At 35.3% G+C, this 21,951-nt stretch overlaps 1 protein-coding gene across 1 annotated transcript in view; it reads left to right on the top strand.

Annotated features, from left to right (window-relative positions):
• The first annotated feature begins 12 nt into the window (after positions 1-12).
• The window catches only part of DLGAP5 (DLG associated protein 5), a 36,618-nt gene continuing 14,679 nt past the window's right edge, over positions 13-21,951 (top strand). Inside the window, exons 1-12 of the mRNA XM_006180820.3 lie at positions 13-152; positions 2,037-2,275; positions 8,352-8,545; positions 11,069-11,131; positions 12,216-12,297; positions 12,391-12,510; positions 13,226-13,296; positions 14,987-15,261; positions 15,981-16,105; positions 16,614-16,740; positions 18,737-18,822; positions 19,574-19,734. Of these exons, the coding sequence (XP_006180882.1) occupies positions 2,038-2,275; positions 8,352-8,545; positions 11,069-11,131; positions 12,216-12,297; positions 12,391-12,510; positions 13,226-13,296; positions 14,987-15,261; positions 15,981-16,105; positions 16,614-16,740; positions 18,737-18,822; positions 19,574-19,734 (1,542 nt within the window). The 5' untranslated portion in view covers positions 13-152; position 2,037. The remainder of the gene's footprint in view (positions 153-2,036; positions 2,276-8,351; positions 8,546-11,068; positions 11,132-12,215; positions 12,298-12,390; positions 12,511-13,225; positions 13,297-14,986; positions 15,262-15,980; positions 16,106-16,613; positions 16,741-18,736; positions 18,823-19,573; positions 19,735-21,951) is intronic.

Raw genomic sequence — 21,951 nt, 5'->3', positions numbered from 1 at the left:
ACATCCAATCAGAGGCTCTGTGTGGGAAGTTTGAATTTTGCAGAGTCTTAGGTAGTAGGCGTTCCTTCTTCAGAGGCGGCGGTGGTCGTCCAAGCCCAGAGGGTTCCTTTACTTTTAGTTTGGTTGAGGTTTCACGCTAGAAACTGCCTCAGGTAAGTGGATGCTGGAGAGTTAGAGGGACGGTGCTGGTCCGCTTCCTTCTAGAAGGTCTAGAAGGATCTGAGGACTGGCGGCTGCGAGCTGGACGCCGCTTAGGGGAGGTGCCTCTTAGGACTAGGTTACCTGTCCTTCCCGAAGCTGATGACGCAGCCCCCCGGAAGAGTAAATATTGTTGCCATGATCTACGTAGCAGTCAGCATTTGACCACCGGGGCGTAACTGGCCTTTGGCCCCAACATGATTCCTGTAGCTCCTTCCAGATTCTACGACAACTAAAAACGCCCGAGGTGACAACCTTTAGGCAAGACTGAGGCATTCTAGCCTTTCAAGCTGGAAGGAGCGCCTGTCAGCCAAAGAAGAGAATTTAGATGTATGTGAAGAGCCAGGCTCCCTGGCTTGGGATTCCAGCTCCACTGCCTTAGCTGTGCTAATGTGGGCATTTAATTTACCTCATCTGTGTAACGGCAGTTATACTACCTTTTTAGAGTTTAGAGGATGATTAAATATACCTTCAGTGTTAGTTCTCTCTCTCTCTCTGCTGTGTATAGTGCTATGCTTTATTTTAAAATAACTAATACATAATTTTAATTTTTCTTTAATATTTAGCTAATTAATATTTGCAGGAAGTGGCAAATCAACTAGTAGAGAAGAGTTCTTGATAAAAAGCAGTCCTTTATCACTTTCCCTGGGCTCTTAAAGGAGAATGTTATTAGCATCGGATGAATTCTCATTTTTTATACTCTGTTGATTGCTTAAAATCATGTAACATTTTCATTTGTTGCATTTCTTGTGCAGATTTTTCTTTTATCTGCAATGTTCTAGTGAACTTTTCTTGGTTATTCCTGTTATTGAAGAGTATAGTGTGCTTATATTTTAAACTTCCTAATGGTAGACCCTCTGTCCTTTTTTTCTTTCCTTTCCTTTCTAGCTGTCAAGACTTTTCCCTAGAGAACCAGTCTTCTTTCTCCAGTTTGACTTGTTGTTCTCTATACCAGCTGTACAGGTGATGTCCTTAGCCTTTCCATTTTTCTTTATTCTTTTACTCCACGTTGGAGCCCATGACATCGTCTTTCTTATTATTCTCCCTTGTTTTGCTTGAATACTTTCTCAAGGGTCTTTCTAAGAAAAAAGTATATGCCTAGTAAATTATATGACTTCTTACATAGCTGAAAGGAATTTTATTCTGCCCTCACCAGGGAAAACTGATGTGGTTATCCTTCTGTATCACCGTGTCACTTCTTCTGAAAACTCTTCTTTTTCTCAATCTAACTGCCTGTTTATCTTTCGTACCTAACAGGCCTCTCGTGTGTTTTGTTTGTTTTGCTTTTTGGCTTGAGAAAAGATGCCAGGCTGCCTGCATTCATCCCCAGGAGAAGATTAAGGAAACTATTCTGTATACTGTCCTTCACTTAACTTTTCCTGTTTTCACCTTTACTTCATACTGTATTTTGCAATGTTCTCTATGTATGGTAAGCCTAGAACCTCTTATTTATTTTCTGAACCTTAGCTTCCTGGGCTTCACTTCATCTGTCAAGCAAATCCTGTTCAGAACCCCAAAATAGGTTGTAGTGTCTTATCTTTTGATAACCTCCTTCCTAGTCTTCAGTCACATATTTATTCCACTTTGTATTTTAAAATTTTTATTTCATAAGGCTCTGAGGTGGGATAGGAGGTGAACTGGGATGTTAATTTTTTTTTAATTTTTGGGGGGTAATTAGGTTTATTTATTTTTGGAGGAGGTACTGGGGACTGAACCCAGGACTTTATGCATGCTAAGCATGCACTCTACCGCTTGAGCTATACCCTCCCCCGGGAATGTTAATTTTTTAAATAATAAAATGAAACTCCATGTAAATTGGTCTTTCTTTTTCCTGATAGGATGTCTTCATCACATTTTGCCAATCGACACAGAAAGGACTTAAGTACTGACATGATTAGAACTAAAATTGCTCATAGAAAATCACTGTCTCAGAAAGAAAACAGACATAAGGAATATGAACGAAATAGACACTTTGGTTTGAAAGATGTCAACATTCCAGCCTTGGAAGGTAGAATTCTTTTTGAGTTAGATGAGACATCTCAAGAGCTTGTTCCAGAAAATGCCAGTGTCAAGCCAAGTAAGTAAAGTGCTATTGTAATTTTAAATGCTTTGAAGAGTGAGTAAAAGTTGGTTTAATACCTGAGGTTAAAAAAACCCTGACCAGAAGAATGGAGTTTTAATATACCATTTCAATAACTTGGTGTTTTCTACAACTAAATACTGTCTGTTTCAAGTAAAGGCTATGAACATCCTGAGCTAGGGTAAAGCCATTCACCTATGGAGGATTATAACTTTTTATGTATATTGCCTTATAGGAAAATCCTAAAGTTCTTACTTCTGGAGCTTGGGTAAGATAAATATTGAGAAGATAAACCGATAAGGGACATAAAAATAGAACTGATTGATATATTCATGATTTAAGGATACTTTGCCAATGAGAAAGAGCAAAGAATTCATGTTTGTAGTTTGCCCAGAGGGATCTGAGGTCATTAAAAAAGAAAGAATCAACTAATAAAGAAAGAAATTATCTCAACAAAAGATAAAAATAATAAAAATATAGTGTCTTAGAAGGCAAGGGATGCTACAGAAAAGTAGGAAGAGAACTGGGAAATGGCATGCTTTTAATTGGAAGGAGTCACTAGACTTCTACTGAGTTGTCTTCATATAGCAGGCACGAGGAGCTCAATTGCAGTGAAATAAAGCAAGGATAAATTGTGAAGAAATGGTGGAAGGAGATAGTCTTAGAAGTTTTATAGAGAAAGAAATGAGATGTCAAGTTGTTCTAAGTGTTCACTGCTTAAGTTTTTTATCATTTTTTCAGAACCAGTGTAATATGTGACACATCCAAGACACTCAACATATTCAGCTTAATTGATTCTTTTAGGTGTTAGGCTAAACTATTTCTTCCAGATTTTTCATTTTTGTGATTCTAAGGTAAAGTGAGAGAAAAGAATTGGATTGAAGTGTTCTAGGTTGCTTTTTTGGATTTTGTTTTTGAGATGAAGTGATCAGTGCATGTTTGAAGGTCAAAAGAAATGGGTTGGGAGTTGAGGGGGACAGATTAAAGAATAACATCTTTTAGGAGTTACAGGAAATGAAAACTGGGTCATAGAATGATATAAGATGGCCTTAGAATGAAGAACTGGACTTTTTTTTTTCTGTCTGAGAAGAGGTGATACTGTCTTCTGAGTTGCCTTCTTGCCTCTACTCATGCCCTCTCACATGCTCCATTCCTTGACCAAAATCTTTGAAACAAAAGTTCAACTCTGTCAATATACTATTAAAATAGCTTCTATTTCTCATTTACAAAGACCTAGAGGTGGGAGTAGGCTTGATATGTTCCAGAGAAAGCAAGTAGGTAAGCATGGCTAGAGAAGGCAAACAGGTTAGCTCCCATAGAGCCCCGAGGACCATCATTATAAGGACATTGGTTTTTACCCTGAGTGAAATGTGAAACCATTAATGGATTGGTGGGTGTTGATGTAATCTGATTTATGTTTTAAAAGCATCACTTTGGCAACTATGTTGAGAATAGATTGTGGGATGGCCTCAGAGAGACCAGTTAGGAGACTATTGCAAAGATTTAGTTGATGATTGATCAGAGTGACAGCACTAAAGATAGGGGGTTGCATTCTGGATATATTTAGAAGGTTGAACCAATAGGATTTCTTAATGGATTGGATGTAAGGTTGATAAAGAAAGAGGGTTAAGGATGATTCCAAGGTTTTTAGCCTGAGCACATAAAAATATGGAGTAGCCATTTGCTAAATTGTAAGGGATTGAGGGAGGAACAGATTTTGGGGAGTGGTAAGATTAAGAGTTCAGTTTTGGATGTGTTCAGTTTAAGATGCCTATTAGACATGTAAAAGGACATTATGTAAAGGTAGTAGGATATACAAGATGAGTTCAGGGGAGAAATCTGATATACATTCAGGAGTTGCAGCTTATACATGGTATTTGAAGCTATAAGACGATGTGGTTATGCAGAGTTTTGACATGGTAAAGGATAGAAGAGGGGTGAGCATTCCAACCTTTAGGATGACACAAGGGAAAAGAACTCAGCTAAGAACTGAGGAGAAATGCAACCTAAAGTTAAGAGGACAACCAAAAGAGCTGGTATCTTAGAAACAAAAGTGAAGCAAGCATATCAAGGAGGAGAGACTAGTTAACTCTGTCAGTGCTGCTTGTTAGGTCAAGTAATACTAGAAGTGAGAATTTGAATTTCACCACTATGAAGGTCACTGGTGATCATGATGAGTAGTTTTGTTGGAAGGATGATCAGGAAGTGAAAGCCCGGTTGGAATGTGTTCAAGAGAGAATGGCAGCACCACTGAGGACACATTCTTGCCCCAAAAGTTGAAGGTGAATCTAATCAAACCCTTAGATATAATTTCTAGTTTACAGAAAACAGGGCTAGAGGAATGAGTGAAAAAACACAAGAAAGCAAACAGACATACACAGTACAGGATATTCTGTAAGACAACTGTCTAGTTTTTGTCAACAAGACAATGACATGAAAAGAAGGGAAGGGAGGAGGATCTGTTTCAGATGGAGAAATTTAAAAGACATCCAAATACAATGTGTGGATCTTGCTTGGTTCCTGATTTGAACAAACCAGTGGTTTAAAAAAAGGCCCGTTGGAAACAAACAGGGAAGTTTAGTTCTGGTCCCTGTAATAGATGGTGACATGGAATTACTGCTAATTTTGTTAGATATGGTAATGGTATTGTGGTTATGAAAAAAATGTCTATTTTTTAGAGGTGATATTGAAGTATTTATGGATGAAATTTTGTGAGTGGAATTTGTTTTCAAATACTTGAGAAAAAAGCAAAGTGCAGCAAAATGTTCATAATTGTTGACTCTTGGTGATAGGTATATGGGGGTTTGTTATATTTCTACTTGTATGTATATTTGAGATTTTTTTCATAATTTTGAAAAAAGTGAAGGAGAGGGACAGAAGGAGAATTGGAAATAGAGATATAGATAGTGCTCTTGAATTTTACATTTAACAGGAATAAAGAAATGAAGCAAGTGGCTTAATGAGGATGTGAGTTGGGAGGAATTACTGCATGTTTATAACTTCATGATGGCAACAACCCAGTATAGAGAGAAAAATGAATGAGAGGGCCAGTTGCTGGAAGAATGTCCTTGAGTAGGTGAGAAGGAATAGAATCTAGAGCTAGGTGGACGAGATTGGCCTTGGGTAGGAGCACACTGCTCATCTAGGAGGGAAGGTGAAATGTGTAGGCTCAGTTATCAGGATGGGAGCTTTCAATGCGGATGAGAGACGAAGTGTTGCAGATTTGAGGACAGAATAATGTATGAAATAGTAATTCCAAAAAATGAGATAGTAATGAAATAGGGAAATGTAGGGTCCAGCATAAGTGTGTAGTCATAAATACAGTTATTCCTTGGTATCTGAAGGCAACTGGTTCTAGTAAACATGCCCCTACCACCCTTCCCACCCTACCCCAACCCCTGCCCCCTGCCCCAATATCAAAATCTGCAGATACTCAAGTCCCTTAAACAAAATGGCATTGTGGTTTCATATAACCTACTGCACATCCTCTTGTATACTTTAAATCATCTCTAGATTACTTATAATACCTAATGCAATGTAAATGCTATATAAATAGTTGTAAATACAATGTGAATGTTATGTAAATAGTTGCCAGTAAGGCAAATTCAAGTTTTGCTTTTTGGAACTTTCTGGAATATTTTTTTCTGGATATTTTCTATTTGTGATTGGTTGAACCTGTGGATGTAGAACCCAGGGATATGGAAGGCCGACTATAGAAAGAGAAGAGGTAGCATGCTTTTGTCTGTTTTTTTTCAACCATACTCATTTGGGCATTGCAGGTGGGAAGTAGGCAGAAAATGGCATTTAACTGGAGTTGGAACTTTGCCAGAGTTCAACGACAGGAGAGAGGGGCCAAAAAGTTGAGGTAGTGATTACGATGATAAATTATGGAATCTAAATTGGCTAAGAAAACACTTGAGGACATGAGGGAGGTGAGAGACAGTAAAAAGATGACTGTAGATCAGTAGAGTGTAGGTAGGTCATGGTGGGGCCAAAAAATTTTTGGAAAGATAAGGTAATCAGAGAGTGGATTGCTTGAAATTGGGCATAAGAAGGACATAGTTATTCATTGGTAATAATGAGGTCTCAAGTGCTAGCAAATGAATACAGGTGTGACAAGATATTGGCCCTCTCAGCCCTTGAAGTTTCTGGCACGGCTTGGATTGATCAGATCTTTCTCTCTTTGGCTGGTTGGTTGCGTTTGATCACAAGCAGCCTCTCTGCTCCAGTGTGCTGTGTAAATGTTATTTATGTGTGCTATGATATGACAAATGTTGAAATACTCTCTGTATGTGACCATAGGAATGGGTAGCTGAATATAGCAGAAGCAAGGGTCATTGGAGGAAAGGACACCTAAGAATTGAGAAGCCAGGATATTGGAGGAATCATCAGGATTTGTACAAGAATAGTGATGGAGATAATGACAGTAAGCCAGAAGCTAAAACCTTCAAGGAAGGATAAACAAACCTGAGACAAATTGAGTACTGGACAGTCTGATCTGATGACATGAAATGTAAAGCTGGGATCTTTTAGTGAAGAGGAAGAAATAATTGGGAAGCACCAATGAGGTCACCTTTCCTCTTTAGGTCCAGTGATATTCTAGCATGGGAGAAAAAACTGTCAACCATTTGAGAGGACAACTGGGGAAGAAATGCCTTCAGGGGAGAGCCAGGTTTCGGTTAGATCAAGAGATAAAGGGAACATTCAGAGAAGTCAAAGATACAGGGGATTTGTTGATGACTGACCACTTTCATCATCAGAGTTTTTACATACTCTGTTCTCTGCCTAGATTTTTTATTTAAACAACTTTGTTGAGGTCAAGTTTACGTACTATAAAATCATCACCCATTTTAAGTATGTGCCTTTTTGTAGTAAATTTACTCAGTTATGCAGTTATCTCTCTGGATTATTTTTAACCCTTAGCCAGTGGGTAAACACATACTTTTTCCTCTGAACCCTTCTTGGGTGTTTTCTATTCTGAGAAACCTTTCTTGAGCTCCCTAGACAGTGGTTTTTACTGATTCTGTATTGTGTGCATTCTCCTATTATTTTTCATGCTAAACCGAACTGAACCTGTGTTCACTTGAGCCCCTCAAGGGCAGAAATTTTCTTATTTATTCTTACTGTCTGAAATGTTTCATAGATAGTAGTTATGTGTATTTTTCATATAAAAATGTTTAAATAAACATTAAATTAAATAAACATTATAAATGTTTTATAGTTTAAATAAACATGCTAATATTTAGATGGAAAACCTAAGCTGAGCTAAGGAACCTAACAAGTTGTCCTAATATCAATGGAAACTATGGTATTAGTTACCCCAAAACTTAGTGGCTTAAAACAAAAAACATTTATTAATTTGCACAGTATTTGTGGGTCAGGAATTTGGGTGCAGCTTACCTGGATGGTTCTGGAGATTGTACACAGGATGTCATCTAGGGATGTATCTGAAGGCTTGACTGAGACTGGAGGATCTGCTTGTAAGATGACTTATTCACATGACCAACAAGTTGATGTTGGCTTTTGGCAGGTTGCCTTAGTTCTTTGTCATGTGGACATCTCTGTGGGGCTGCTTGAGTCTCCTTAAGGTTCCATGTGGCCACTGGCTTGCCCCAGAGCAAGTGATCCAAGAGAGAGCAGGACAAAAGCTGCCTTTTCTTTAATGACCTAGTCTTGGGAGTCACACTCCATCGTTTCTACAGTACTTTCTTGGTTATGCAGGTCAGCCTGTTCAGTGTGGGGGAGGGTATGACACAAGGCATGACTATCCAGAGGTAAGACTGACTGGACATCAGCTTGGAAGCTGGCTGTCATAGAAGTTAATTAATTTAAAAGTCAAGTAATGCATGCCTGGTACATAGCAAGCAATATGTATTTGAACAAGTGAAGGCAAAAGAAATAGAAATTTTAAAAGAACAGGGGTGGAAATAACTTGAAGTGCTAAGTAATTAACAGGAAGTTACTAAAAACACTTCTTAAACAGTTGAAGTTAGAAGTTAAGATGTTTGCCTACTTTTTATCTAAGATGTTTTATATACTGTTTTTTCCTTTTCTTTTTTTTCCCCCTACTTAGGGTCAACAAAAACTATTCTAGGTGATCAACGAAAACAAATGCTCCAGAAATACAAAGAAGAAAAGCAACTTCAAAAATTGAAAGAGCAGAGAGAGAAAGCTAAACGAGGAATATTTAAAGTGGGTCTTTATAGACCTGATATGCCTTGTTTTCTTTTGTCAAACCAGAATATTATGAAAGCTGAGCCAAAAAAGGTAAACTTACTATCACAACTTGTTATAGAGGAATAGTTCCTTTTAACTGGAATTTTCTTTAAAAGATTAGATAGCTGTTTCCCCTGAGTCTCTTTATTCATTTAACTAGTTGGTAGAAGGTGGGAATGACCTAATAGTAACTCAGAAGATGAAAACCAGATCTCCTGATGTAGCCTGGTTGAGACTGGATAAACTAGGAAAGCTAGCAGAGCCAGGCTGAACAATGAATGCTATACCAAAGTATTTGGCACTTATTCTGTAGAATATGGAGAGTCTAGAGAAGCTTATAAAGGAGGTTGGACCATTATAAAAGTAATATTCAGGAAGATTACCCTCACCTTGAGGATTGCAGCCTGGAAAGAGAAGCATTTATAGATAAGAAGACCAGTTATGAGTCTATTAATAGTCTCTATATATAGAATAGGTGAGATGAGATAAGTGGACTGGGCCATTGGTTTAAAAGGAAGAAATAGGTGTAAGACATCATTTTGGGGGGAGATGTAATTGACACATAACGTTATATTAGTTTCAGGTGTACAACATTGATTTATTTGTATATATTGCTGAATAATCACCACAGTTAGTCTTGTTAACATCCATCACCACACATAATTACAAATATTTTTTCTTGTGATAAGAATATTTAAGATCTATTCTCTTAGCAGTTTTCAAATATGTGATACAGTATTATTAACTGTAGTCATCATGCTGTATATTACATTCCTAGGACTTGTTTTAAAACTGAGTTTGTACCTTTTGACCACCCTCACCCAGACACCAGACCCCCGCCACCACCCCCGCCCAGCAACCATTTATCTTGTTTTCTATCAGTGAGGTTGTGTTTTTGTTTAAGCCTCCACATAAGTGTGGAAGTATATAAGTGAGATCATATGATATTTGTCGTTCTTGTCTGATTTATTTCATGGAGCATTATGACCTCAGCATCTACCCATGTTGTCACAAATGGCAACATTTCCTTCTTTTTATGGCTGAATAATAGTCCATTTGTGTATGTGTATGTATGTTTTATATATGTATATATCACATTTTCTTTATCCACTCACCCATTGATGGGCACTTAAGTTGTTTCCATGTCTTGGCTATTGTAAATAATGCTGCAATATACATGGGGGTGCATATATATCTTTCTGAGTTAGTGTTTTCATTTTCTTTGGATAAATAACCAGAATTGGAATTACTGGGTCATATGGTAGTTCTAGTTTTAATTTTCTAAGGAGCTTCCATACTGTTTTCCATAGTGGCTGTACCAACTTACCTTCCCACCAACAGGGCACAGGAGTTCCCTTTTCTCTACATCCTCACCAACACTTAACTATTTCTTGACTTTTTGATAATAGCCATTCTAACAGATCTCATATGAGACATCTTAAGATATAATTTTGATAGGACTCGTGACCAAGTAGATGGTGTAGGGTGAAGGAAATTGAAGAGTGAGAAATAAGATGATGATTCTGAAGGTATTAGTTCAAGCAGAAATACAAATTTTGACGCTACTAAAAGAATGAGGAAGGCAAGAAAAAGAACAAGCTTAAGTGGGTGAATATTAACCTTTTTAAACAAAAGCTGTTTGGGCCATCTAGATAACAGTCCAAATTAATAGAATATGGTTCAAGGTGTAAAGATACAGATAAAGATATTGTATACATTAGAGGAGGGAAAGATTGTTTGTTTGGAGGAACAGCAAAGACCTCTTAGAAGGGGTTAGATTTAAGCTAGCTTTTCAAGAATATGTAGGTTACCAATCATTGGTCTAAACTATAACAACTATTTTAAAATATGTTAAACATATACGTAGGAGGCACAAGAGACACATCATTGTGTTAGGTAAGATTCACCAATAGTTGTTCTTCATTCTATTTAGATAATAGTCATTGCTGAACTTTGCTCCCCTTATACACTCTAGAGAAAAGCCTAATTTCTTTAGCACTAGGTTTTCACAGAGATTTAGACAAGAAAATGACTTCTCATCTAGAGAAGTCTGATCGTGCTTCTTAAGAAATCTTACAGAGTTGATATACCTTATTTTTTAATCAGTATTTCTCATGCTAAATTTTTTCCACATTTTGAGGTCAGGTCTCCATTTTCTTACTGACAATGGACAAATGCATAATCATGAGATTTGAAGGCAAATTGTCAAAGCTAAGGAAGTAAGCTGTACAGTATTTTTTCATAAACAGAAAACAAAAGATCCTTTACTCCAGTCTGTTTATCTACCCCCTTCTAAATATGTCTAGCTAATCATTTTAATGAGGATTCTAATACCTGGAAAATATGCTTTGAAATTTCTTCTCTCTCTTTACTGAGAAATATGAGTAAGTTTTGAAGCTATAAACTTAAGTGTAATTTAAATCAAGCCAGAAAAAAAATATTAATTTAAGTTAGCAAGTATCTTTTGCCATAAATGATTAAGGATAAAATTTAACTTTAAAATGGGAACTTTATTTCATAATGAGGCATAGAATTAATTTTTTTTTAACTTTATCTTCTTTTGACTGTTTTAAGGCTGTTCTATCTTCTGTACGGATTACAAGATCAAAAGTCAAAGACCAAATGGAGCTGACTAAGGTATAATTGATAGTAGATCATTTTCACTAAAATGACAAATTGTACTTTTTTTTTCCCCAGAGTAAGTAAATTCGTTTTTAATCTAATACCAGGTCAAGTATTTTACTAGATTTAATAGTACTCAAATCATCGTTACTGGCATGGTGACAGATCAAGTTTGGCTAGATGACTAGGAAATAGTCACTTAAAATATTCTTTGCCCAGACATCCCTTTTGAGATCTATACCAAATTTTGTGTCACATTCTTTTTTGTTTGTTTGTTTACTGGGCTTCAAATATTAACTCCTTTCACCATGAAGTGCAGATACGGATATAGAGCACATAGGGTAGGTGTTACGAACTTCCTGAGTCTTCAAAGCTCCATTATGGATAAAGTTATTAGAAGGATTACTAAGATAAAGTGAAGTGGGCAAGGAGGGAAATAGTATTCCTCTTTGTCAGGAGAGGAAGCTAAGTTTCACATATTCAATGAATTTTGAGTCACTACCATGTTATCTAGGCTCTAGGATAGAATAGTAAACAACAAAATTCCCTGTTTTCAAGGAGCTTACTTGTGAGATAAGCGCTAAAAAAAGAATGACATAGTGTGTCAGATGGTCAAAAGTATTAAGCATTATGGGAGAGAGTGAAAAAAAAAAGAAGGGAGATGGGGAGTTTTGAAGTAGGTGTAGGGTGGAATTTTGATCAGACCGTGCTGCGGTGGTAGCATTTTGAATGAAGTCTCTAAGGATATAAAGAAATGAACTGTGGGAAAAAGCTTTCTATCCAGTAGAAGAATTTTCTAGACAGAATTCAAAGGCCTTGAATTGAAAACATGCTTGGTATGTTTAAAGAGTCTCAGTAGATTATAGTCAGTTATTTTTAATAGTTTAGGTTATTAGCATTTTCTAAATTCTAAGATTCCAAAAAAGCTTCTAAGGAAATTTATATAATGGAATACTGGTTTCTTCATCTTTTCTTTGGGGTAGTGGATTTTTTACTGGGTCATTTACAATAGAGTTCAGTTGCGGGATCAGATTACACATAAAAAATGTGGTTTGATTTATTATGCACATAATCACATAGCACCTAATCTTTTAAATAGATTGATAATGAGAGTGATGTTCGAGCAATCCGAGCTGGTCAAAGACAAACTGAAAAGAAAGTGTTGGACAAAGAGAAAAAAGGTAAAAGTATAAGCGGTTACCATAAACTCTGATGTTGCCACAACAATAATTTAAAATTACCAAAAGCATTTGATTTTATTATTTTTCCCACAGCTGTACAGCCTGTAATGCCATTGGTGAGAATGACTCGATCAGCTACTCAGGCAGCAAAGCAGATGGCCAGAACAGTCTCATCTACTACAGCGAGAAAGCCAGTGACAAGAGCTACTAATGGTAAGAAGGATTTCTTGACCAGTGACTGAACTAGAATGTTTTGGTCCTTGAGGTTCTTTGTGTTCACTTTTAAAATCATCATGTACTTCTCTGAGTAGAGGAGGAGAAAATGGGAGATTCCATAGGTTCTATGCTCCCAATATCCCATTAGCACATAGTGGGTGCTCAAACACTGAAGTACCCATGTAAGCAGTGCTTCAAAGTGAAAAATGAATGGCCTAGATAAATTACAGTCCATCTGTCTATTGGCTTAATGACATTGTTAATGATATTAAGTGGGCAAAGATAAACAGGTCAAACTCTGAAGAGTATGATCAAAATTCTAAAATATATATGTGAATATGATTATGGGAGAAAACTGGAAAAACATACCCTGAAGTGTCAACAGTGATTACTACTGAGTAATGTAAGCTTCAGTGAAATTTTTGATTGTTCTTGCTTTTGTGCTTTTTAAAAATTTTCTATAATAAATATGTATTTGATATTCAGAGGCAAAATGTAAAATACCTTAACACCTTTTATTTTGTTTTGAAAACAAATGACCTATAGTTGGCAGGAAATTTCATCTATTTTATCCTATTTTATAATGTGAACTTTAATCATAAAATCTTTTAAGACATACATTCCTATTGCCTATTTTCCTTTCCCAAGTTACCTAGTACTTTTAATGCAGCATTTTCTACCCAGTCACAAAAGATGTCTTATTTTATTTTAGGTAATGAAGCAGAAAGAAAGGCACCAAATCAAGGAAGATCTGCCAAAAAGATAGAAACAAAACCTGACAAGGTAGAGTATAAACATCTGTTTATTTCTTGATACTCTGAAAATCTCATTGTTACTTTCATGAAGTTGAAATTGTGCATATAGAACTGCTTTAAGACATTAACCTACATGTATGTTAACAAACTCTTGAACCATAAAGAAGCATCAGGAGGATTTACTGTTGTTTTCCAGGTATCTTCTCTTCAGAGTTTTATAAGTAGAGAAAGCATAATTTGGTTAACAGAAAAGAGAGAAAAATGATAAAAACACAGCTGACAGAAACCTTCATATGATAACAAGCTAAGAGATAGGATGGAGTAGAGTGGCATGCATTGACTTTGGATTCAGTCAGGCCTGAGTTTGAATATTGTCTCTGCTTCCAATTAGCTGTATAACGTGGAACAAGTTACAAGTTTGTTTTCCCATCTCCAACATGTAATACCCACATAGAGTAGTTTTAAGAATTAAATAACCTAACGTTTCTGATAGCATCTGGCATAGTGCCTGGTAGAGTCTTCAAAAAAGAGCCACCATTTTGAGGACTCAATGCCTTGGTTTATAATCCATGCTACAATTCCTTAACACTTAGGCCATGTAAGAAACATGGCTAGATTCTTAACTAAAAATAAAACATAGATCTTCCAAGGAAGTCAATTTAGGGTGAAGTTTCACAGATAAGCAGCTGGAGCACATAGCTCCTCCCTTGAGATTAATTTTCTCCTTAAGGATTATCACTTGCTTTTACTTGCACCGTCACGCTGGCCTCAGGGACAATGTTACTCTTAAATTCTTGTCCAGGTTGAAACACTCTGAGTTAAGTTCATATCTCATTAAAAATCAGAAACATCAAAACCTCTAAGAAGAAAATTTATATGGATGGGTGAAATGGGTGAAAGTAGTCAAAAGGTACAAATTTCCAGTTACAAGTCTTGGGTATGTAATGTACAGCATGGTGACTATGGGTAATAGTAATGTATTGTATGTATATTTGAAAGTTGCTAAGAGGGTAGGTCGTAAGAGTACTCATCATAAGAAAAAAAATTGTAACTATATGTGGTGACAGATGTTCATTAGACTTACTGTCTAGATCATTTTGCAATATATACAAATATCAAATCATTGTATTGTACACCTGAAACTAATATAATGTTATATGTCACTTACATCTCAATTTAAAAACCAAATAACAATTAAATTGACTTGGAAAAGAAAATAAGCTTCACATTTTATATGGCTAATCTTACTATGTCACATTGAAAAATGTTTTTGCTCTTATAATAAGGTTGTTTATAATCAAAGTTATTTTGAAAAAAGGATTTGGTCCTTGACAATTATAGTCATCCAATAAACATTGGATTTCTGATTCTGAAACCATTGTAATTATCAACATAATTTAAATAAAAAGATAAGTATTTGTTAGATGGGTAATTTTTCCACCTTAGTTTTCATGTATTTTAATTTGCTGCAATACCTAAAACCTATTATTTAGTCCTTTTAATGAGGATTTTCTCTCTCTCTCTCTCTCTGGATCATAACAATGGTTTAGTTAACTGGTCTTCTGATTCCAAATTTACATTTAATTGTTTTGTTTTTCTCTCTTAAAATATGTATGTGGGACACATGTCTTAACTTTCATATTTTCAGGCTTGTAAAAATTGGTTGAATATATCCCCAGAAGAGAAATTCTTACTCTATTTTGTTTCCTCACATCTAGGTCATTTCTTTTAAAGCTGATAGTGAAGAAAATACTTTGGATTCACAAACCAGTGCAACAAATGGAATGGATCCAGATGGTGTCTTATCAAAAATGGAAAACTTACCTAAGACAAATACTGCAAAAATGAAAGGAAAAAATTCCTTTGCACCTAAAGATTTTATGTTTCAGCCACTAGATGGTCTGAAGACCTATCAAGTAACACCTATGACCCCCAGAAGTGCCAGTGCTTTTTTGACACCCAGTTATACCTGGACCCCTTTAAACACTGAAGTGTAAGAATTTAACGTTAATAATGAAATCCTTGCTAAGATGTTTAACAAATGTCTTTCTTAGATTTCTTCTGTGCTTTTTTTAAAAGTTAGTATTTAGTTAGTAAGTATGTTAATTATAAATCATGAAAAATTGATCTTTTAAAAAAAATTCTTCAGGAGTCTACAGTAATGTATTAGACAGTTTTGATACTTCCTATATATTGTTATGACCATTATTTTCACAGTACACTTTTTTCTTTTAATAATTGACTTTGCTATAACACTTAGAATTTTAGAAGGAAGAAATTGCTATAATTCTGTAGCTCAGAAGTGGTTTGGGGTTTTGTTGTTTGTGTTTTATTACTTTAGACAAAAATACTCAACTTGCAAAGTAGGGGGTAAAATTCAGTTGGAATCTTTAAAAGAAACATCAAGGTTGTTTTGTAGAGACTGGCTGGCAGCAAATTCACCAGAACTGCCCAGCAGCGTCCAAGACTACCAAGTGCTTATGTTCCGTGAAGAGATCTTCAAAATATTTGGAGCTCATTGTAATTAGTAAAGATGGACATTCCCACTATAAGTGTTTAAAATTTTTCCCCTCCAGAATAGACAAGTTTTTTAAAAATAGGACCATATTTCTATTTTATCCCAGGTTTTTAAAAAGCAACATCATTTTGAAATCCTTCAATTAGATGTATGAGGCTTATGTTTCATGAAGTATATTTTTCTCTTGTTTTCAGTGATAAGACTCAAGCAACAAAAGAAATCCTTGCACAGAAATGTAAAACTTACTCTGCCAAGACAGCACATCAAGATTCAAGTAAATTACAGTGTCCTTTGGGTTCTCTAACAGTTTGGGATAAAGGTATTGTATTTTAATTAATTTTTAGTTGCTTTTCTGGATTATGATTTATTAGACATTTGTTTAGAGCTGTTTTCACCATATAGTTCAAGGATGTGATCTCAGGGTCAGGAGAGATGGGAAAGTGTGGGGAAAGACATCTGGACAGAGAGAGAGAGTTGGAGTGAGAAATACAGACTGAAAAGATAGGGGGAAATAAATGTAAATTTGAAGAGATAAATCTTTAGAGGATATGTGGTGAATGAAATCATTGAGGCAGAAATAAAATTTTTAAATTCAACATTGAAGTGTGTGCTTACCATGCACAAGGTACTGGGTTCAATACCCAGTACCTCCATTAAAACAAACAAACAAATAAATAAATAAACCTAATTACCTCCCCACCAAAATTAAAAAAAAAAATTCAACATTGAAGAAAATGGAAGGATTTTAAAAAATTTGTCTTTTTATGGGTGTATCATTTTATGAGTTGCTGCTTTGAAATTTATATTAATTTTTCTTTAATCTACAGAACATGTCTTGAATAAAAATGAAACTACTAACAAAAATTCAAATGATCTTTCAATAAAAGAAGTCCCATCACTTGAAATAAATGAAGTTCCGCTATCTCAGCCACAACATGATGTGCCATATTTCAGGTTTGTCCATTTGTTCCTAGTGTAAGAATTTTATAGTAATGTCTAGACATTTAAAACCAAAATTAAATTATTTTTATCCTGAATTTAATAGATGAATTAGGGGAAAACTGAATTTTGGTAATTTTCATTTGTCTTTTAAATTTCAATAATTTTTTTCAGTAACGAGTACATTCATGTGGTTTGTAATTCAAAAGGTAGAAGAGATACAAGTGAAAAATCTTTTTCCCAACTCTGTCTCCCATGCCCATGGTTCGAACCTTCCATAGAGACAAGTGTTACTTATTTCCTGTGAATATTTCCAGAGGTAGATAATGCATATGTAGACTAACATAAACATATCTTTTTTATATATAAACAATAGCATACTGTTCTGTTTTCATTTAATATTAAATGTAGCAGACATTCCATTTTGTGCATCAAAAGCTTTCTCATGTTGTTGTGTGTGTGTGTGTGTGTGTGTGTGTGTGTGTGTGTGTTTTAATGGTAACATAGTATCCAATTATATGAATGTACCATAATTTACTTAATAGTCCCTGTTGCTGGTTATTTACATTGGTTCCAGTCTATTACTATCACAATCAAGGCTGCAAAGAACAACCTTAAATACTTTTCAGTTCTCTTATGTACAAATACATATATATAAGGACCTCAGTTTACATTCCCTCCAGCAAGGTACAGGAGTTCCAATTTCATTATACCTTTTTTCCCCCACAAAGAAACCAAATTAAAGTTTATTTTCTAAAAGGAGGATAGTGGGAGATGATAGGAAGCTCTTTGGCCCACCAAATCATGAGATAGGATTTCGTCTCTCCAACTGTGAAGAGAAAATTAGTATCTTGTTTGGGGAACCTCAACATGTCACCTGAATGCCTTGGAAACATACCAGAGGCCTACGCTTGGAGAAAGGTCTCAACATTCCACATCACACAGAAAATGATTTTATTCTATTATTTGAGTGAATGTAGCAAGAAAATTCCCATACTTTTTCCAATACAATATTAACAAATTTTGAGCTTTGCCTATCAAATAGATAAGAAGTATTCTAGTTTTAATATCATTCACTCTATTATAAATGAGTCTCTTTATATGTTTGGGAGCCACTTCACTTATTTTTAGAGCATAAAATTTTAGAATTCTAAGGTCTTTTAGAGATTAGCTAGTCCATTGTGTTGTTCAACTGAGACATTAAGATGGTAAGCTATTTAACCAACTAAGTCATGTCAGCTCTAAGCCAGGTCTCCTTTCTCATTAATTAAGTTGTTCTCTGTTGCCACTGGATATAAACAGCTAAATTTTCCTTCTAAGAAACAAAAGCTATCCTCAGTTTCTCCTGCTTGGATGCTTTTATAAAGAAACAGATTTAATTTACCTTAGGCCAGGGTTTTTTAATCTTGCCACCGTTGACACCTTAGCCTGGATAATTCTTGTTGTGGGATGCATTCCCTGCATTGCAGGATGTTTTATAGCATCCCTGGCCAGTAGCTCTCTAGTTCATAACAATCAAAAATACTTCTAGACATTGTCAAATGTCTCCTAAAAGGAAAAATTGACCCCAGTTGAGAACCACTGCATTTGGACAAGCAAAGCCGAATAGAATCTCTAAGGTCCTGTCACTGTAATTTGAGATTTACAGTTTTTAAGCTTTAGCTTACTCTTGGCAGTTGAGTTGGTCTTAGTTCATGGACAGTAACAGAGAACTAATAACAGAACTAAGGAATGCCTGATTGTTTCTGCTCAGCCACTGAAAAATAAAAACAGAAAAAACTAGAACTACTAGCTTGAAAAATGGGCTCTTGGCATTAACCATCTACATAAGTTTTAGGTGTGGAAGGATTGACATACATAGAGTATCAAGTTGTATTTATGGATTTTAACATCACAATTCATAAAGTAAGTAAACGTCAGCTCTGGGAAATTAATATTGTGTCATAATGCTAATACTTGAATATTAGTGTAAGAAACATTTGTAAAACTGAAATGTATGTCATAATTTTAGAAATATTCTCCAGTCAGAAACTGAGAAGCTAACTTCATACTGCCTTGAATGGGATAGGAAGCTTGAATTGGACATTCCAGATGATGGTGAGGGAACATTTCTATTTGTTTATGTCTTAGCTTTATTTGTTTTAATATAGCTACATTTATTTGAAATATAAAAATCTAATGTTGTCCAACTTTATGGTTTCATTGTTATTCAAAATACCAAGAATTTTTTGTATCACATATGTTCACTAGTATCTCTGTGCTAAAATTGTACCTAATTTAAAAGATCAAAGTAGTTAGAATATTGAATGTCATTCCTGAGAGTTAGACATTTGCCTATTTTATTGTTAGATTTTTTTTTTTTTTACTGACTTTGTGAATGACATCTGTATCTAGTATTGTTTGATTATACAAAATTTTGTGAACGAAAATTACCTAAATCAGTATGGAACAAATTCTCTGAAAAGTTCCTTAATCTTACCTATTCAGGAAAGCTGTTTAGAAAAGATCATTTGCATGCTGTCAGCTTGAAGTCCTTAGATACTGATGTGCAGTGAGTTGTTTGAGGTTGAATTCTTATAAAATGCCAGGAGAGGTAGAATGCTGTTTATTGTATAGCAATAAGTATGTGTATGCTAATTTTTAGCAGGAATTGAAGAGGATAGTAAATGCTCAGTATTTGTATGACAAAGTTTTGTAGTAGATATTCTTTGCTTTACTTTAAGGTAAGAATTTGATTCTGTAAGCCCTAGAATATTTGGAATGAGGTGGTCTTGTCAGCTGGTTGGCTTGCAGTAAAGGTCCTATTTAAAATGTCCTTTAACTTTTAAAAACCTTGTATTTCCTTTAGCTAAAGATCTTATTCGCACAGCAGTTGGTCAAACAAGACTCCTTATGAAAGAAAGGTTCAAACAGTTTGAAGGACTGGTGGACAATTGTGAATATAAACAAGGTGAAAAGGAGACTACCTGTACAGATCTGGATGGATTTTGGGATATGGTTAGTTTTCAGGTAAGTGATCAAGTATTTTGAACTTTGAGTCTGCTTTTTTGGAAAATGAGCTAACAGTAGTATGAAAGGGTTAATAATAGCTGCTTATGTACCTGTAATATTAAATGAGATATTAGCACCTTTATAAACTGTAAAGCATTGTCTAAATTTGATGGCTGATTTCTTCTCCTTCCCCATATTGTCAGTATAATTTCTATTTGGGTTGGAAATTGAGATTATATTCAACTATTGAATAATCTATAATGATTCTACATGTGAGAAAAATAGTAAATCTAATCTTTAGTAGTTCAGTTCATCTAGTAGTTACTGAGTTCTCACTGTGTGCCAGGCATTATTCAGGCACATTCTCTCTACCAGAGGAGTTTGTAGTTTGAGCAGTGGGCTAGTCACAACATATAATTCCGATCTCATGTAAAAAGTGCTGTGAGAGAGGGAATCATGAAGATCAATAAGGCATGGGAGGAGATGACACTTTCTAGATTTTTGAGCATATTTTAGAAATAAGCATATAAAGTACTATTTTAGGAACCTATGGCCACAACTATTAGACATTTCAAGAAAGCCTCAAACCTGAAAGAAAGAAGTCAAAGCAAACATAAGAAAGCTATTTGGATGGAGGAAGTAGACCAATCTAGGAAGTATAGTATCCAAATAATAGGAATTCCAGAAAAAGAGTACAGAAAAAATAGAAAGGAAATGATCAATAAAATGGTGTAAAAATTTTCCCCAGAACTGGAGGACATGAATTCCAGATTGAGAGAGCCTACTGAGTGCCTTGCTCTGTGAACAGAGTAGACCCACACTAATGCCCGTCATTAAGTATAACAACTCTTGGGGTGAAGAAAAAACTCTAGATGCTTCCAGAGAGAAATCAAGTTTCATACAAAGGGTCAAGAATCAGAATAGCCTTGGATTTCTCAACTGCGACATTTAAAGCTGGGAGAACAAAGCAGGGAAATAACCTCCAACCTGGAGTTCTGTAGCAACCAATGTAATGTAATGGTGGAAAGGCATTTTCCAGAGACACACAGTCTCAAATTTTACTTTCCAAGCCCTCTTTCTGAGGAAACTGAGAAAGTACCTCGCAAAAATGAGGGAGTAAGCCAGAAATGAGGGAGGAGATAGGAATGATTCCCAGAAAGGGGCCAAGAGAATTGAGGCCATGGGGAGCCAAGAAGGTGTGCAGCATGCTTAGGAAGTAGTAGTTCCCATCAGAGCAGGGGGGTCAAGGGATCTGCTAGATCTGTCTCTGGAAAGCTGAATGGAGTAAAATACCTGGTTTGTTTATTAAATTGTGTTAAGAGGAGATTTATACTTACTGTGAAGAGTTGTTTTTTTGTTTTTTTGTAATTTGTTTTTTGTAGGGGGGAGATAATTAGGTTTCTTTATTTTTAGAGGAGGTGCTGAGGATTGAACTCAGGACCTCATGCATATTGAGCATGTGCTCTACCACTTGAGCTATACCCTCCCCCAACTGTGAAGAGTTTAGAGTGAATTGATGATACACACATGAACAACTAAGCAAGCAAAAAGCAAAATAATTATCAAGTCTAGAGAAACTGTAACAAAACATAATCATCTCAATAGCTATATGGCTCAGATGTGAATAGTGTTTATGTAGTTATAATAATGTAAGCATTGCTTTATGATCAGTTTTTATATATTTACCAGTTTTCATATTGTAGAGTTGATTCACTAGTATCTTTCAATGGTAATCAATTGATTTTGTGTTTCTTAGTATCATTAATTTATAGCTTTAAAGATATTTGTTTTCATTGTTTTTAGTTACTATCTTTATTGATGTTCATTTCTCACCTTTGGACAGTAGGAGCCTTTTCACATTGGCTGCTGGGGGCTTTTTTATCTTTTTAAAGAGTTGTACTAAATAAATAAATAAATGAATGAATGAATGAATGAATGAATAAAGAGTTGTACTGAAGTATAACCTACATATCACAAAATTTGCCCATTTTAAGTGTATAATTTGATGATTTTCAGTAAATTTACAGACTTGTACAACCATCGCCATAATCTAAATTTAGAACATTTCTACCACCACAAAAAGATCCTTCCTGCCCATTTGCAAGTCATTCCCACTTCTAGTCCCAAGCGACCATTAATCTTCTTGCTGTCTTTGTAGATTTGCCATTTCTGGATATTTCATGTAAAGTGAAAATAATACATTAAATAGTCTTTTGTATGCGGCTTCTTTCATTT

This window comes from Camelus ferus, chromosome 6 (genome assembly GCF_009834535.1).
Source record: "Camelus ferus isolate YT-003-E chromosome 6, BCGSAC_Cfer_1.0, whole genome shotgun sequence".
Classification (NCBI taxonomy): domain Eukaryota; kingdom Metazoa; phylum Chordata; class Mammalia; order Artiodactyla; family Camelidae; genus Camelus; species Camelus ferus.
The sequence above is the reverse complement of the archived record's forward strand: the minus strand, read 5'-3'. Positions and strand labels throughout refer to the sequence as shown.